Source organism: Lontra canadensis, unplaced genomic scaffold, assembly GCF_010015895.1.
Source record: "Lontra canadensis isolate GAN:19392208 unplaced genomic scaffold, GSC_riverotter_1.0 scaffold98, whole genome shotgun sequence".
Lineage (NCBI taxonomy): Eukaryota > Metazoa > Chordata > Mammalia > Carnivora > Mustelidae > Lontra > Lontra canadensis.
This window is the reverse complement of record NW_022631092.1, coordinates 3,591,384-3,607,742: the sequence shown is the minus strand read 5'-3', so window position 1 is coordinate 3,607,742 and position 16,359 is coordinate 3,591,384. Positions and strand designations below refer to the sequence as shown.

General features: G+C 48.7%; 1 protein-coding gene across 1 annotated transcript in view; it reads right to left on the bottom strand.

Moving 5' to 3' along the window:
- Positions 1–725: 725 nt before the first annotated feature.
- TTC9 (tetratricopeptide repeat domain 9) overlaps positions 726–16,359 on the bottom strand; it is a 30,261-nt gene continuing 14,627 nt past the window's right edge. The window contains exons 2-3 of the mRNA XM_032837369.1: positions 4,456–4,638; positions 726–2,294 (exon numbers count right to left, since the gene is read on the bottom strand). Of these exons, the coding sequence (XP_032693260.1) occupies positions 2,215–2,294; positions 4,456–4,638 (263 nt within the window). The 3' untranslated portion in view covers positions 726–2,214. The remainder of the gene's footprint in view (positions 2,295–4,455; positions 4,639–16,359) is intronic.

Below are 16,359 nucleotides of genomic sequence, written 5' to 3'. Positions count from 1 at the left end.
ATACCAGCATTTTCCTTTCCCTCTTCCCCAGAAGTGAGCTATAGACAGGCAACTGCGGGCCCCTGGGTATTTCTAGCACCTTCTTAACACCCCTGTTGGAAGCCTTTCAGCAGCTATGGAACTATAACCTGGACTGCTGGCTTCTGGGCCTCTCAGCAGTGATTGGATCCTGCAGGGGTGGAGTCTCTGATTGCACAAAGAACCCATAATTAACTTTGTGTTTCCTTTCGATCTCTACCTATAATTGTGAACCTTCCCCAAGGCTGGGGGAATGGAGGGTGGGTTTGGATATGCGCTGACATCAGAAAGTACAATGAATCATACACAGAAGTAACTGCTAGGTCTCAGCTGTCTTTTCTGGCCTGTCACTGCCTTGACCACTTGGGAGTTGGCGTTAGGGACCTTTTTAAACCTTGGGCTAAATACAGAGGCAGCCCACATACCATCATTGGCCTAGTAAGGCTTTTCAACGGAATACGCACTGTCCTGCTCCCTAATGGTTGTAACAGCTGGATAGACTACTTCGTAGAGAGCAGCTAACTAGGGTAGTTAGCATTTAGAGCTCTGGGTCAGACAGACCTGGTTCAGATCCTAGCCACGTCACTTAAGGCCCTATCACCTTGGGGGAGGGAATGTTTCTGGATTTTAAGTTTCCTTACCCACCTAATGGGAATAGTATCTCAGAGGGTAATTGCAGGACAGAAATGAGATTATACATGTAAGTGTCTGAGGATAGTGCATTTAATAAATGCTAACTATTAACATTATTGCATTTGTATATATTTTAATTTGTACAATCTTGTCTCACTAATCACACAAAAAAGACACGAAAGTGCTTTGAAAAATTTAAAGCATCATAGAAATTAAAGGTGTCATTGGTGGTAATCTCATACAAGTATTTCTCAACTCTTCCATCCCCTTCAAGACCGGGACGATGTCCTCTGTCCCATGGCATATTGCACAATGATTGGCAAATGATAAGCCCTCAGTAAATGTTTCTTATTTGACTAAAGCAACACGGCAGAGCGTAAAGAGCATAGATACCAGGAGACTAGGCTGGGCTAAAATTAGTTTAAGGCAGGAGAGCCAGTCTGCAGTCATAATTTATTCATTCAACAAATATTTGTTGAACACATTCTATGTGCTAGATATTGAGTCCAGATAATTTCATCAAAAGGAGGCTCTACAAGTTCCCACAAGGCCAAGTCCCTGGCCAGTCTCCGCAAGGCCAGCCCACTCCAACGCACAGAGGCGGCAGCCAACATTGTTTACCCCTGGACAAATGGGCCCTCGCTTTGGGGGAAGCTAAGTAGCTCTGACTCAGAGTTGGGGGAGGGAGTGACAGCGAGGGAGTGGGCTGCTTCCAACAGAAATGACAGGAGCTGTTGCCTGTTAATTTATTTTTATTTACACTTACTGAGTCCACAGTTCGATGCCGCAGGCTAGACAATGCTCCTTCCCCTAGAGGTCATCTCCCCTCCCCTCCATCACCTACGCGCTCAGCCTGTGGCCCTCCTCACCCTGTCCCTCTGCTGTCACAGCTGCCTGCTGGGTGGGAGTATGAGAGAATGGTATGTGTGGTCACCCGAGGGCACTGAGAGTGGGTTTCAGAGGCATGTGAATCCTGGCAGTCTCAGATCCCCGAGGGGGAGAGAAGAAAGCCAGGCCGAGACAACAAGTGGAGGGAGGGAGGCAGGGGCTGAGGTGGCTGCGTGGGGGTGGGGGGGAACCCAGTGTACAAATGCACGGTCTGTTGGCTTAACCTGATGCTTCTGGCGTTTGTCTCTTCCCTGGATTGGTCACGGTTGCCTTGAGATGCTCTGGTCTGTCCGGAAAGTGTGCCGGGGTCCAGCCCGTGGGCTCCGTGCCTGCGACGGCACATCTACCAGGCTCTGCCTCTGTCAGGAGCACTGGCCGAAGTGACTGCTGCATCAGCGTTCTGGGCCCTGGAAGAGTCCTCTCCAGCTGTCCCCGCGGGAGTGAGGTCCCTCTCAGTAGCGGACCTGCTAGAGAAGGGGTGTCTCCATGGCAGGCAACCCGCCAGGTTCCAAATCTGCCTCTCCTTCCTTTCCCACTGGGAGCAGACAGATTGCTGAGGGGCAGCCGGAGGAAGAAAGGGGGAGCCGGCAGACGTGGGGAGAAGGGGGCAAAACCCAGGAGGGGCCCTTCGCCGGGGGCTGCCTGGAAGTCCGTCCTCGGGGGCGGCTGCAGCCGTCACATGGCTTCCTTCTCTCTCTGGGAGAACCGGCTGAGCTTCATCTCCGTCAGCTGGATGTACCGAATCACGTTGGTGTCTGCGAGGAGAGAAACACACCTTGGGGAACACCTGGTGGGCGTGGGGAGGAGAAGGGTCGGGTCTACACGGAATCCTACTGAGGGCCACGCTTGTTCCCGTCATCATCTACTTCCACCTCATTACAACCATGCCAAGTCCGGATCCTCGTCCTCACTGTGACAGAGGGAGAACTGAGCCCCTGGAGAGATGAAGAGGCCCAGGGAGGCCCACGGTTAAGGGGTGAGCCTGCCTTGGTGGCCTCCCTCCCCCGGGGAGCGTCTACCTTCTTCATATAATTGCCGTGAGGACCAAGATAGAGAAGTCCAAAGGTGCTTCATCCAATGAGCAGTAAATACTAACTGAATGTAAATGTTTTAAATGTTATTAACATTAAATGTTAATGTTATACTTCAGGAAGCAGAAGCAAATACTAACGCTCAAAAATGCCAGCTATAGCGTCCAGCAGTGCTGGCAGATAGGACGCGCTCAAGAAAATTCTGTTAAATGAGTCTAGTTCTTAGTTCTCAAGTTGCTTCGAGTCTAGAACACATTTATATACAGAAAAAAAAAAAAGCAAAACAGTGACACATAAAAATAAAGATATGGGCAGTCTTTAAGAATATAGAAAAAAGTATACATTTGGGTCTTTGCAAACTGATCGTGAAGTTCTTAAATTCTTCTTGGAAGGAGGATTGGATTTTTTAAAAAATCAGCCATGTGAACAACAATGGTAATACCAAGTTCAGATTCATTGTTTAAATGTTACCTCCTCAAAACAGCATGGAGGTTCCTCAAAAAGTTGAAAATAGAGCTACCCTATGATCCAGCAATCGCACTACTGGGTATTTACCCTAAAGATACAAACGTAGTCATCCGAAGGGGCACGTGCACCCGAATGTTTATAGCAGCAATGTCCACAATAGCCAAACTATGGAAAGAACCTGAATGTCCATCAACAGATGAATGGATAAAGAAAATTTGGTATATACATACAATGGAATACTATGCAGCCATCAAAAGAAATGAAATCTTGCCCTTTGCGACGACGTGGATGGAACTAGAGGGTATTATGCTTAGCGAAATAAGTCAATCGGAGAAAGACAACTATCATACGATCTTCCTGATATGAGGAAGTGGAGACTCAATGTAGGGGGTTTGGGGGGAGGAAAAGAATAAATGAAACAAGACGGGATCGGGATTAAGAGACTCTTAATCCCTCAGAACAAACTGAGGGTTGCTGCGGGGAGGGGGATCGGGAGAGGGTGGTTGGGTTATGGACATTGGGGAGGGTATGTGCTATGGTGAGTGCTGTGAAGTGTGTAAACCTGGCGATTCACAGACCTGTACCCCTGGGGATAAAAATACATAATATGTTTATAAAAAAATTAATAAAACACACACACACACAAATAAATGAATAAATGTTACCTCCTCAGAGAGCTCTTCCTGATCCCCTGGTGTAAAACAGAACCCCCTTTACTCCTGATTCTTTTACTCTGCTTTATTTCCTTCCCAGCACTTACCACGACTAAATATTGTATTTTCTACCTATTTGTTTCCTGTCCATCCTCCTCCATCATGACACAAAGTCCTGGAAGGTAGCAGCTTCCTTTTGTTCCCCACTGTCTACCCAGCTCCTAGAACACATCCAGACCTGCTCATGACCCATGTCTGTGGGATGAATGAGCAGCTGAGCCGGTGGACAGGAATTTGAGCAAACGGTGCAGGAAATGCAGGCTCTGAGGAAGGGGAGCTGACCAGAGAAGGCAGAGCACCCTTCCCGCAAGTCGCTGAGCTCAGCACCAAGAGTATCCATCTGCATTCTGTCTCACCAGCTGGACTGTGAGGTCCTCACGAGCTGGGACTCCATCTTCTCATCTACATCCCTGGCACCCAGCACGAACTGTGGCACAAAACTAAGAACTCAATATGTATTTATTGAGTAAGTGGGAAGAGTTGGCTTCTGGATTGGGAAAAAACCCCAGAGAATTCCATATTCTATTTGAAAAGAGGTGCCCAAGCTCCCTGGAACCAAGACCCCAGGCAAATGCGTGGACTGTCCGTGCTCCTCATTTCAGGTCCTGGCCCACACCTGGCCCCGCCTGCCATGACAGTTGGGCGCCATGATGGGGAGGCTGCCAGAGGGACTGCCAGTAAGAAAACAGTAACTGCCACCTTACCTGTTGGCTGTCGGGTCCTTGCTTCTTTCAAGTAGTAGAGTGCTTTGTCATAGTCTCCAAGGTGGTAGAAGGCTACACCAGACCGGTAAAGAGCCTTGAAGTTCTCTCCTTCCTTCTTCAGGACTTTGAGGCAATATTCCTTGACTCGCTCGTAGTTCACCAGCTCAGCCTGGAGCAGGCAGGCTGTGGAGGAAGGAGAGAGAAAGGAAAAGGGCTATAATACAGCAGACTCTGAGTGTCTCTCTTTGGTTCTTTCTCCTTGTCCAGAAAAGGTGGAGTAGTGTTGGGGCTTTATGTTGGGGTGTATTGCTGTGGGATTTGTCACCAAGTGATCTAGGGTTCCAGGACCCACCTTCATCACCAGCAAGCTGTGTGACCTTGAGTGAGTTACTTAGCCTTGTATTATGTGTTGAATTTTGTCCCCTCCAAAAAGATATGTTGGAGTCCTGACTCCTAGTACATCAGAATGTGACCTTATATGGAAATAGGATCTTTACAAAAAAGGTAATCAAGTTACAGTAAGGTCCTTGGAATGGGTCCTAATACAATACGATGGGCGTCTTTATAAAAACGCATACTACAGGGATGCCTGGGTGGCTCAGTCAGTTAGGGTCTGCCTTAGGCTCAGGTCATGATCTCAGGGTCCTGTGGTCTGCTTCTCCTTCTCCCTTTAACACTCTCCATTGCTCTTGTTCCCTCACTCTCTCTCTCTCTCTCTCTCTCTCTCAAATGAATAAATTTTTTTAAAAAACTTGTTTTAATTAAAAAAAAAAACAAAACAACCATACACTATAGACTGAATGTTTATGTTCCCTGAAAAATCCATATGTTGAAAGCCAGTCCGCAGTGTGTCGGTATTTGAAGGTGGGGTCTTTGGGAGGTGACACGGTCACGAGGGCTGAACCCTCGTGACTGGGATTAGTGCTTTTATGAGGGAGACCTTAGCGAGCTCCCTTCACCTTCTGCCATGAGGACACAGTGAGAAGACGGCTGTCTGTGAACCAGTGAGCAGACTATCCCCAGATGCTGAATTTCCTGCCTTATCTTGGACTCCCCAGTCTTCAGAACTGTGAGAAATGAATTGTGTTGTTGGGGCCGCCCAGTCTATGCTACTGACATAGCAGGTCAAACAGACAAACACACAGAGGTGAGACAATGTGAAGAAACACAGGAAGAAGATGGCCGTCTAGAAGCCGAGCAACGCCGGAGGCCCTGCAAGGTGAGGGAGAAGCATGGCACCGACTCTCCCGCACAGCCCTCTGAAGGAACCCAACCTTCCAACACCTCCGTCTTGGGCTCCTGCTTTCCAGAACGATAGACAATGCATTTCTATTGTTCAAGCTGCCACTTTATGAGACTTACGTTGGGGCGACCCTAGAAATAAGCCACAAAAGGCCCTAACAATGCCAACTGTGGCTAACACTTGTTGAGTGCCCACCGGGTACAGGCTGTTCGTGTCATTGCTCTGCTTGCATTCCCCAACATAACCCTCAGAACACCATGATGTACAGCCTACCGTTATTCCCATTTTATGGATGAGGAAACTGAGGCCCGGTAAGATTAGGTCATTTCCCAAGGGCACACAACATGACAGAGGCGAGGCTGGGATGGATGGATGGGTGGATTGCTTGCTTCTTAAAAGATTATTTATTTATTTGTTTGTCAGAGAGAGAGAGAGAGAGAGAGAAAGCAGAAGCAGAGGGGAGAGGCAGAGGGAGAAGCAAGCTCCCTGCTGAGCAGGGAGTCCGATGTGGGGATCGGTCATGACCTGGGCCGAAGGCAGACGTTTAACCCACTGAGCCACCCAAGTGTCCCAAGGCTGGGGCTTACATCAAAGCAGCCTGGTTCCAGTGCCCAAGTTCTTTATCAAGTTGTTGAGGGGATTTCCCAAAATAATGGCCATGAAGTATTTAACACAGGGCTTGGCACAGAGTAGGTCACCCCAAGTGTCATTTAATATTATTGTAATTCTTTTCAACCCTGTGCCCCTGCCGTGACAACTGCCTCTCATTTTCTTCAAGTTCTCATTCATGCAAGTTTGTCTTTGCAGTTCCAGGGACCAGGGGCCTTCTGATGGGGCCAGTGCAAAAGCCCGCACAGAGCATACCTCGGGACCCTTGTCCTAGGCAAGAGGAAGCTGAGGCTGGCAGGTGCCCGTGGTGGAGCCCCTTCCTATTGTACCTCATCCATCTCTGAGTAAACCATCTCTCGTTGAAGAAGCTCTCTCTCACCAGTCATCAGCTGCAGGGCCAGAGCCAGGGCCAGAAAGCTCACGAGACCCTAGAGAATGATACCCCCTTTCTTTGGGTGCCCAGCAGCCTCCCCTCCCTCACCCAACTCCCCGCCCTGCTGAGCTACCTCCCCCTCCATGTGATCACACAAATGTTTAGTAGGCACTGAAGGAAGATTGTGTTATACACGTTGGAGGGATTACCAGAAAGGGGGAGGGAAGGGGCAGGGAAAGGCACCTCTCTGCTTCTTCAAAGTGACTTAAAAGAGATGTAGGAGACAAGGGTACTTGGGTGGCTCAGTGGGTTAACTGTCTGCCTTTGGCTCAGGTCATGGTCTCAGGGTCCTGGGATGGAGCCCTGCACTGGGCTCCTTGCTCAGCAGGGAGTCTGCTTCTCCCTCTGCCCCTTCCCTGCCTCACGCTCACTCTCTCTAAAATAAATAAAAATCTTAAAAAAGAGAGAGAGAGATGGAGGAGGCAAAAGTGCTCTTCCCGCCAAGACCAGACTGGATGGTGGGGGAGAAGCCTGATGCCTGCTCCTTGAGAATCCTCCCACATGGGAGGAACCGTCCTCTCTCTGGGATAGAGGCGAGTCACTGATTTAAATCTTCAGAGGTCTAACTTCAGCTGTTTTGATCCCTTAAATAACTTCCCAGGGATAAGAATCGCTGATTAGGAGATCAGCTCTTTCATTGGCCATTTTGGGGAAAAAGAAAAAATACTCACCCACATCCTTTTGGCCGACTGAGGGGGAGGTGAGCCACACAGTCTCGGAAGTTGAAGATGTGAGAACCAGGAAGTGGAAGTGAATCAGCCCAGATCTAGAAACTGACCTATCAGGTTTGGCAGGCCCCAGGGCAGAAAGCCAAAGAAGGAGACAGAAGCGAGGGGCTGCTACCCCCTTGGGCGTGGGTGGCTGCAGTCACAGAAAACCAGGATGTGCTGGCAGCTGGGCATGGGGCTGAGCTGATGCCACCAGCTCCGTCTCCTCTCCTCCCTTGGCTGTGGGGACCTCTTCCCACCCTGCAAGCTGCTGGATCCCGTCCTGGGGCTCACACAGCTCTGCGGACAGGGAGAGGTTTCTGTCAAGAGCTTCCTGTGCATGGACCTCCCGGGCTACCTGTGTAGGTCTTGGCTCCAACACCAGCTCCCAGAGCTAAAGGATTTCCTGTCTGGGCTCCCATGTGCCTCATCTGCTGTCCTCTCTGCCCAGACAGGCAAACCTCTTCCCATCCATCTTCATCAGACACTTCTGTTGGCTGACCTGAGCGGTGAAGGAAATGGACCTTTTTCTCTTTTAAAAACAGCTTTTGTAATTAAAAGGAGGGTGGGGTGGTGGGGAAAGGAAGCAAAAAGGCCTGGAAATGGAAACAGATCCTCCTCCCCTAGGGGAGAGGAAAGGCTAGCCATCAGATTCTGGGAACACTTCGCTGAAAATGTTTTGAATTCTCCTGTGGCTCCAGATCCAGTGGCCACGGGGCCACCTGGCAGCAGACCGGGTTTCAGACCCCGTGGGAGGTGAGGCAGGCAGGTTATAGGGTGTGGGGCCCCTGCTGGCACCACAAGCAGAGCCCAGGAAGGTGGAGCTATCTAGAGCCAGCGTGGGTCCAAACGAGCCGCCATCCTGAAGGTTGCGTGCTGGGCTGGGGGGAGGTTGGGGGAAGTCAGGCAAGAAACCCGGGGTGTTAGCCAGTGCTCCTCTGAGGTAGAGGGGGTAAGTGAAAGTCTGGAAAGCTACCCTCAGCCCTACCTGTAGGTGATTTTTAGGCATCCCTGTAGTTTGGGTGGGGAGCTATTTGGGATCCACATAACAAGCCTAGGGGAGAGGTAAGATGGGACGTTTGTAGGCACATCCTTAGAGTAGAGAAAGTTCAGAAGAGGTTGACCAGTAGTGTCCTGAAGTTCCTACTGCACCCCTCGGCCCACTACCCAGAGCCTGTGGGCTGCAGTCCCATCATCCCAGTGCCCTTGCTTCCTCTCCACGGTTAATGCCTTACCCTGTGTCAGAGGTGGCGTTCGATACCTTATGTACATTATAACCTTTTCACGTTCACGGTACCTATGAAACAGGCTCAATGTTGATCCTTCTTTTACCGGCGATGACACCCGTTCCAGAGAAATTAAGTAACTTGCTCAAAGTCGCTCAACTGGGAGGTGGGAGAATTATGACATCCACCCACTTCTGCCAGGATCCCCAGAGTGTGCTCTTGTCTATGGGTCTCTGTGGGTCTGCATCTGAAGCCTGCCAAAACCAACGTAACCCGTGGTAAAAGTCACATTGCCTGTGTAAACTACGTTTCTCTGTGCTCCAGGGTCAACAAGGCAAAAAGCAATGTCTAACTTCCCTGGGCACTGGGATCAGTTGTGAACAAACACTCCCCTCCGTCCTAGAGCAAATGGGCTGGTGGGGGAGGCAGATGTTCCAGTATCTTGAATACTCCCATGTGTCAACACTGACAAGGGGAAGGGAAGAGAGGGAGCACACGGACAGAGGAGGGCCCTCCGCCAAAACAAAGTATCCCGGGAGGGCTTCATGGAAGAAGTGGCATTTAAGCTGGCTCTGAGTGTTTCTCAACCTTAGCACTTTAAACATTTTGTTTATTTATTTATTTATTTGTGATTTTTTGGTTTATTTATCTGACAGAGAGAGACAGAGCACAAGTAGGCAGAGCAGCAGGCAGAGGGAGAGGGAGAAGCAGGCTCTCCGCTGAGCAGGGAGCCCGATGTGGGACCCGATCCCGGGACCCTGGGATCATGACCTGAGCCAAAGGCTGCTGCTTAACTGATAGATCCCCCTACTATAAACATTTTAGGATGATAACTTTTTGTCATAGGAGGATGCCCTGCGCTGTGCATTATATGGTGTTTAGCAACATCTCTGGCTTTTACCCACTACATGCCAGTCATGACAGCCAAAAATACATCTCCAGATATTGCAAAATGTCCCGGAGGGGGAGGTAAAATCCTCCCTGAGAACCAGCGATCTAGGTGGAAAGGAGAAAACACTTTCTAGGCAGAACCAACAGAGGAAGAGATCGGGGGTGGGGGAGAAGGGGGAGGTTGACTTACTTGAGGATTTTTGAGGAACTATGCCTGGCTGGAGCAGAGAGACTGAGGGAAGGGTAAAAGGAAGGGAAGGTAGAAACGCAAGAGACCACCCGGACACCTACACCCTTCTGGTTCACGTTAAGGATCTGGGACTTTATTCTTAGTCACAGTGGAATGATGAAATGCTTTGACTGGGTTGATTGAAGCAGAGGCAGAAAGACAGGGGAGAGGGAGCAGTTTAAGAGGCATCTAGGAGACAGAACGGACTAGCAACAGGGAACTCCTGAAATATTTCCCCTCTCCTGTTACACTCATGTGGCTAGAGCCCCTCATCCAGGAGGGCTCAGACTGCCATTTTGGATTCACTGATGATTCAGAAATTTCTTCCACGTTGTTGTACCCTGGTCTGAATTTGAATTAGGGTTTATAAGATGACAGCCTATGTGCTCTGCTATATGGAATGGGTCCATATTTTAAAGAGAACTGGGCTGGGAATCAGGGGAGCTAGATTCTAGTCCCACCTTTGCCACTAGCCAATAGTGTGAAAACCAATTTCCCTTTCTGGGCCTCCGTTTCCTTTCTGTAAAAGGAGGGACCTCCACTTGGCTGAATAATCTCTAATCTCCATTTCAATCAGACAGCCTGTGAATACAATTGTTGGCCACTGAACAGAAGGACAAAACTGTTTCAGCGGTTCCTCTTCAAAAGGAACTCTGTTCTCCCTACTACTTATGGCGAGGCATCTTCTGTTGGAGAGGGCAGTGATCAAAAGGGCTTCTGTAAGACAACTTTCTGTCTACATAGAGACTTTTTTTTTTTTTTTTTTGGCACGGCACAGATTTGAATTATGTGGTCTCCCCAAGGCCAGGCTCAGGGGCAAGATCTTCCTTGAAGGGAGTAAGGTCTGCCTCTGCCCGTCAGTTTCCGCAGAGAAGGCTGAGAACTCAGGAAGGCAGGTCTCCTGCTGGATGGAGAGGGAGCTTGTTCCCATCTGTGGCCTTGACTCCGGGTATATATTTGGATTCAAAGATGCAGCCATTGGGTGGCAGAAGGGGTACGAAGTGGGGAGACATGTCCACAGTAGACATGTGAAGATGGGCCTGGGCTCCCAGGCAACCACACCCAGAAGCCCTTTTGAGAGAAATGTTATGGACCTTCTGGTCTCTGGGTCTTCTGACATGTTTAAATAAATGCTACAGCCTGGAACCAGCCGAGCCAAGGAGGATTCAGACAGGCTGCTAGTCATGGCTGGGAAGAAGGACTAGAAGAGAAAAGTCTTCCCCAGGCCTACAGTGGTGACAGAAGCTGTGGACAGCGCAAGTTACAAGAGAAAAGTACATCTGGGGGACCAGAATTGGACTGCCAGTGTCCAACCATCCTCGCACGTGGAGATTCTTCTTCCACGGTCAACTTTGGGTGGTTAGGGTACGGTTTTATAAAAGGAGCCCACGGGCTTTCTTAGCTCTGCAAAGGGGTCTGTGGTAGGAAAAAATCAGAGAATCAGCAACTGAAAGAACCCCACTGCACAGTTGTGTGCTCGGGACAGTGGAAATCCTATGTTGGACGTTCCCCAAACAACCACACTGAGACCTCAGGCTAAAACAGGTCAGGTTCTACTGGCTCTGGCACCTGTTCTGTTTTTGTTTTTCCTGGTGCACGCAGGGCATTGTGACTGCCTGGGCAAGGTGCCACTCGCTGGCAGGAGATGAAGGGACACTGGATGAGACGGGGAGAATCCATACAAACGCTGGATTTCTTCCTCTGGCGATTCGCTACAGTTTGCCCGTACCGGCTGTCCAGAAGGGAAGCATGGGCTGGATGTGGGGGAAGGAAAGGCCAGATTGGGGCCAGGAGTGAGGAGAAGGAGGTTGCCTAACTTTATGGGTTGAATTGTGTCGTCCCCAAAAGAGATGTTGACATCCTCATCCTCAGTATCTAGAATTTGGTCCTACTTGGAGAAAGGGTCTTTGCAGAGATCATTAAGTCACCATGAGGTCACTAGAATGGGCTCTAAATTCAATACAGCTGGTGTCTTTATATAAAGGAGAAATTTGGACACAGAGATGGACACACACCTAAGAAGGATGATGTGAAAAGACACAGGGAGAAAGCAGCCATGTACAAGCCAAGGAACCCCAGGCCACCAGAAGCTAGGAGAGAGGCATGGAACAGACTCTCCCTCACAGCTGGCAGAAGGAACCAATGCTACCCAAACCCTGACCTTGGACTCCTAGCCTCCAGAACTGGGATAGTTACCAGACACCCTTAGGAAACTAACACACCTTGCTGGTCATTCCTTTGAGAGGCGGGCTCGGCAAGTGTCTATCACATTACTGGGGGAAAATTTCCATGAAGGGGACAAAATTATTTGGTTTTCATATTTATTTTAAGGGGCATTTGCATAGTAGTAAAGTGGATGGAGTTTGGTGAACAGAGGTGACACTGGGCATATCTAATAACTGGGATAGGTCACAGCCAAACTGAAGAGGCAAGGAGTATCAAGCCAGTTTCGGGGTGTCCTGGCTGAACTTCAAACATTGGGTCTGGAGATACAGTCCCGGGCGCCGTCCAAGCTCTGCCACCTACCAGCCCAGGCCCTTGGGCGTGTCGCTTCATGTCCCTCGGCCTTGGTCTTCTCGTGTATTAAATGGAGATAATAATACCTATTTTGTGGGAACTCTTGTGATGATAAAAGGAGATCATTAATGTGTGTTCTATGCTTCACACAGTGCTGGGCACAGAAATGGGTTCTCTTTAGGAACCCATTAGTCAAATACGGTTTCCCCAGCAACAGGCACATTCACCAGAGAAAATTTCCATTTTGAGTCCTACACAGAGTGTATGACACATACATGGAGCTAGAGCTTGATTTAAAGCAGATTTTCAAGACTAGGTCAGAGACACGGTGGAGGGTGATCTAGAGGGTCTTTCTGCGGCAGAGCAATGGGAATGTGACCTGGGCAGCGAGAGGACAGGAATCTTCCTCCTGAGGCTCCACGTCCAGGTCTGCCATGGCCCACCCCATTCCACCTTTCCCTGAGAGCGCGATTTTCCCCTCTGTGTACACAAATGCTTGCATTCAGAGTTCTGAAAACAACTCTCTTCTTTGGATTTCTCATTTTTGTTCATGGTCAGGGACGTATACAAACTCACACTTGCTCTGAGTGTTTCCCAAACGTAGGTTGGATGCTTGGTTTTCCCTGACCCTTTTCCTTTTTGAAGGTGTGTTTTCTCTACTGGAAGCAGCTGGGGGAGATGCAGAGAACATTACAGAAGGAGCTTTGCAGCCAGGGAAGGGGGCTTAAAGGAAAGAATGGCGTGGGGCTCGGGGGTATTTTTTCACACATGAGCTGGCCTCTGAGTCAACAAGCCCTTTACACCCCCAAACAGCAAACAGGAGTGCTGCTTGCACCTGTTCTCTTGCTGCCCATAGAGGAACTGGTTCCCCAGGCAGCATCTGGCTGACAGCTTTATGGATGGGGAGGGGATGGACCCAAAGTAGCTGAGCTCCTCTGGGGTCCTAATAATTCAGGAGAACTAGGAGCTCAAAACGCCAGCAGTGGCAGGAAAATGAATAGGCCTGGTTCCCCACTCTGTAGGGCTTTAGAGAGTCTGGGAGGGAAAGAGGGAAGAAGTATTTTTAGCAGAGAAGTTGCTGGCCAGTTTCGGTGCCTCTGAGCTAGTTGATTCGAGACAATGTCCTTGGCATTGGCATTCACGTGTGTGTCCTTGGGTTAAAACACTTCACCTCTCTGGATTTCGACTTTCTAGTGCATAAGCATAAAAATAATTATGGTGGCTATCTACCTTTTCCTTGAAGGCTTGCTGGCAGGACGCAGTAAGTCTGACATCTGGTGAGAACCCTACAGACAAATGTTTGATGTTAAATCATCCGTGGAAACGTGTATAACATAGAGATCCTAGACCTCATGCCCAACGATGAAGATTCCAAAGGGCCAGGGCGGAGGCCACTAATACACATTTTTAAGAAGTCCCCAGTGGGCGTCTGTAGGGGCCTTCACCTCCCGAGCTGGTACTTTATATTCTAACATTTTGGATGTAGGTGTCTTAAGGACCACGCAGTTGGTTAAACCAACTGTGAGAGCCCAGGAAAGCTGTGAGCAGCTTCAGGGTTACCCACAAGGCCAAACAGGTCCCAGATGGCCAAGTCCTAGAGCTGGAAAAAAATCTGCACATGTGGGAAAACAACAGTTCTCAGACAGATGATCAGCTTGTGACATTTTGGGGTTTTTCTCTTCTTAGTGATTAGAGACTTCTGCCTGGAGAACAGCAGCCTAGGCCAGGGAAATGGGGAAACAGAGCAGAAGGCCTGAGATGCTCCAGGGTGAGCTCAAGAGAATTTGGTCCTATAGGCCATGTTCATCCATCCCTCCAGATGAATAAGAACAGATAAATTTTATTAAGCCTAAATGGACCAGGCGCTATTCTAAGCATTAATTCATTTCATCTTGATCACAACCTAGGGGTAGACTCTAGTATCTCACCCATTTTCTAGGTGGGGAAACGGAGGCTTAAGGAAGTTCAGTCACTTGCTCAAGGTCACAAAGTGACTAAGTGTTTGGGTTAGGATTTGAACCTAAGCCATCCGGCTCCTGAGACTGTGCCCCTAAAGCACTGGACCCAGTGTCTCCCCCCCCACACAGGATGCTCAACTGCCTAGAATGCATTCGAACTCATGTCCTTCACGGACAGATTCGAGCGGTGAGGTCTGCTTCTCGTGAGGCGTGAGCGTGAGGTCCTGGCGGTGCCAGACTGTGCTCACTTCACATGTAGATTTCTCATCTGGAAGCTTCCTATCTAACGCTCTAGGACCCTCTACCCTCCTTGTTTCTCTGCATCGAAGAGGGAAACAAACAAACAAAACCACGTGCAGGGTTTCCACCAAGGTTTTTTTGTTTTGTTGTTTTGTTCTATTTTGAAGTTCCAAAACCACCAGCATCTCCAACTCCATCCAGACTCTACGGGTTATCCTCATAGGGCTGACACGACAAGTCTCGGGTTTCTTCCTGAAACAATCCCCACCTCAGCTGGCGTTTGTAAGACTAACCCCCATGGTCTGATTTTTTTTTTTTTAAGATTTTATTTATTTATTTGAGAGAGAGAGAGCATGAGAGGAGAGAGGTCAGTAGGAGAAGCAGACGCCCTGCTGAGCAGGGAGCCGATGTGGGACTTGATCCCAGGACTCCAGAATCATGATCTGAGCTGAAGGCAGTTGCCTAACCAACTGAGCCACCCAGGCGCCCAACGGTCTGATTTCTTAATTGAAATTTTTGTGGCGCCAACTGTAGATGCACATACAGTTGCAAGAATTAATACAAAGAGCTCCCCTGTACCCTTTACCCCGTCTCCCCCAAATGGTAAGTAACATCCTCTAAAACTATTGTGCAATACATTGACCACAAGATGGACACTCGTACAACCCACAGATTGATCCTTCCAGCTTTGCTCGTGCTTCTGCGTGTGTGTGTGTTTGGTTTTATCCATTTTATCGCATATGTAGCTTCCTCTGTCTACCTCCGAAGTTAAGTTACAAAGCAGTTCCATGACCACAAGCATCCCTCCCATTTCCCTTTTAGAACTACATCCATATCCCTCCTGTATCCCCAAGTCTACTTTACCCCCTGACAACCACTCATCTATTCTCCATTTCTAAAATCTGTCATTTCAAAGTATTATATATTATATATGTAATATAATATATAATATATATTATATATTATATTATATATTATATACAGTATGAAGCCTTTAGGAGCTGGCTTTTTTTTTTCCACTCCGCACAATCACCTTGAGATGCATCCAAGTTGTTGCATGGATTGATAGTTCGTTCCCTGTACTGCTGAGTAGTATTCAATGGCGTGGACGTAGCCATCGTCCAACCGTCCACCTGAGGAAGCACATCCGGACTGTTCCTGGTTTTTTGGTTCTTGTGAATAGTGCTGCTAGGACCAGTCGCAGACAGCTTTCATTTCTCTAGGACAGATGCCCAAGAGGGCAATTCCCGGGTCAGGAGGGAAAACGTTCGATCAGTCATCATTTAGCTTGGTGTTAGCTGTAGTTGTTTTCTAAAGGTTCTTTATCAAGATCAGGTAACTTCCTTCTATGTCTAACTTGCTGGGAAATTATTGTTTTTCTAGTACCTGATGGTGATGGCATCATGCTGGGTAGTCTTTTTCCAATGAGGTCAGATCTACAGGTACCACCATCAAATGGACCATTTAGTTTTCCAAAGAGTAAAATTACTTTTCACAGCCACATGCTCCGGTCATGCCCGTCACTGTCGCTCTTCATGAAGCACGGCTCCTCCGCCCTTCCAGACAAGCATTTGCAGGGCATCTTATGTTTGTTTGTTTGTTTAAGTAGGGCTCCACCATGGAGCCCAACTCGGGGCTCACACTCACCCTGAGATCAAGACCTGAACTGAGATCGAGAGTCAGACATTTAACGGACTGAGCCACCCAGGTGCCCCTGGGCGGGGCATCTTTCAATCCCCACACAGCAAAATGGCATTATTGTGGTTTGCATACATTGTATGCTCGGTAAGCAGCAATACCTAACATTTTTATATTGTTTAACAACTCATTTGACCTTCATGATGACTGTGG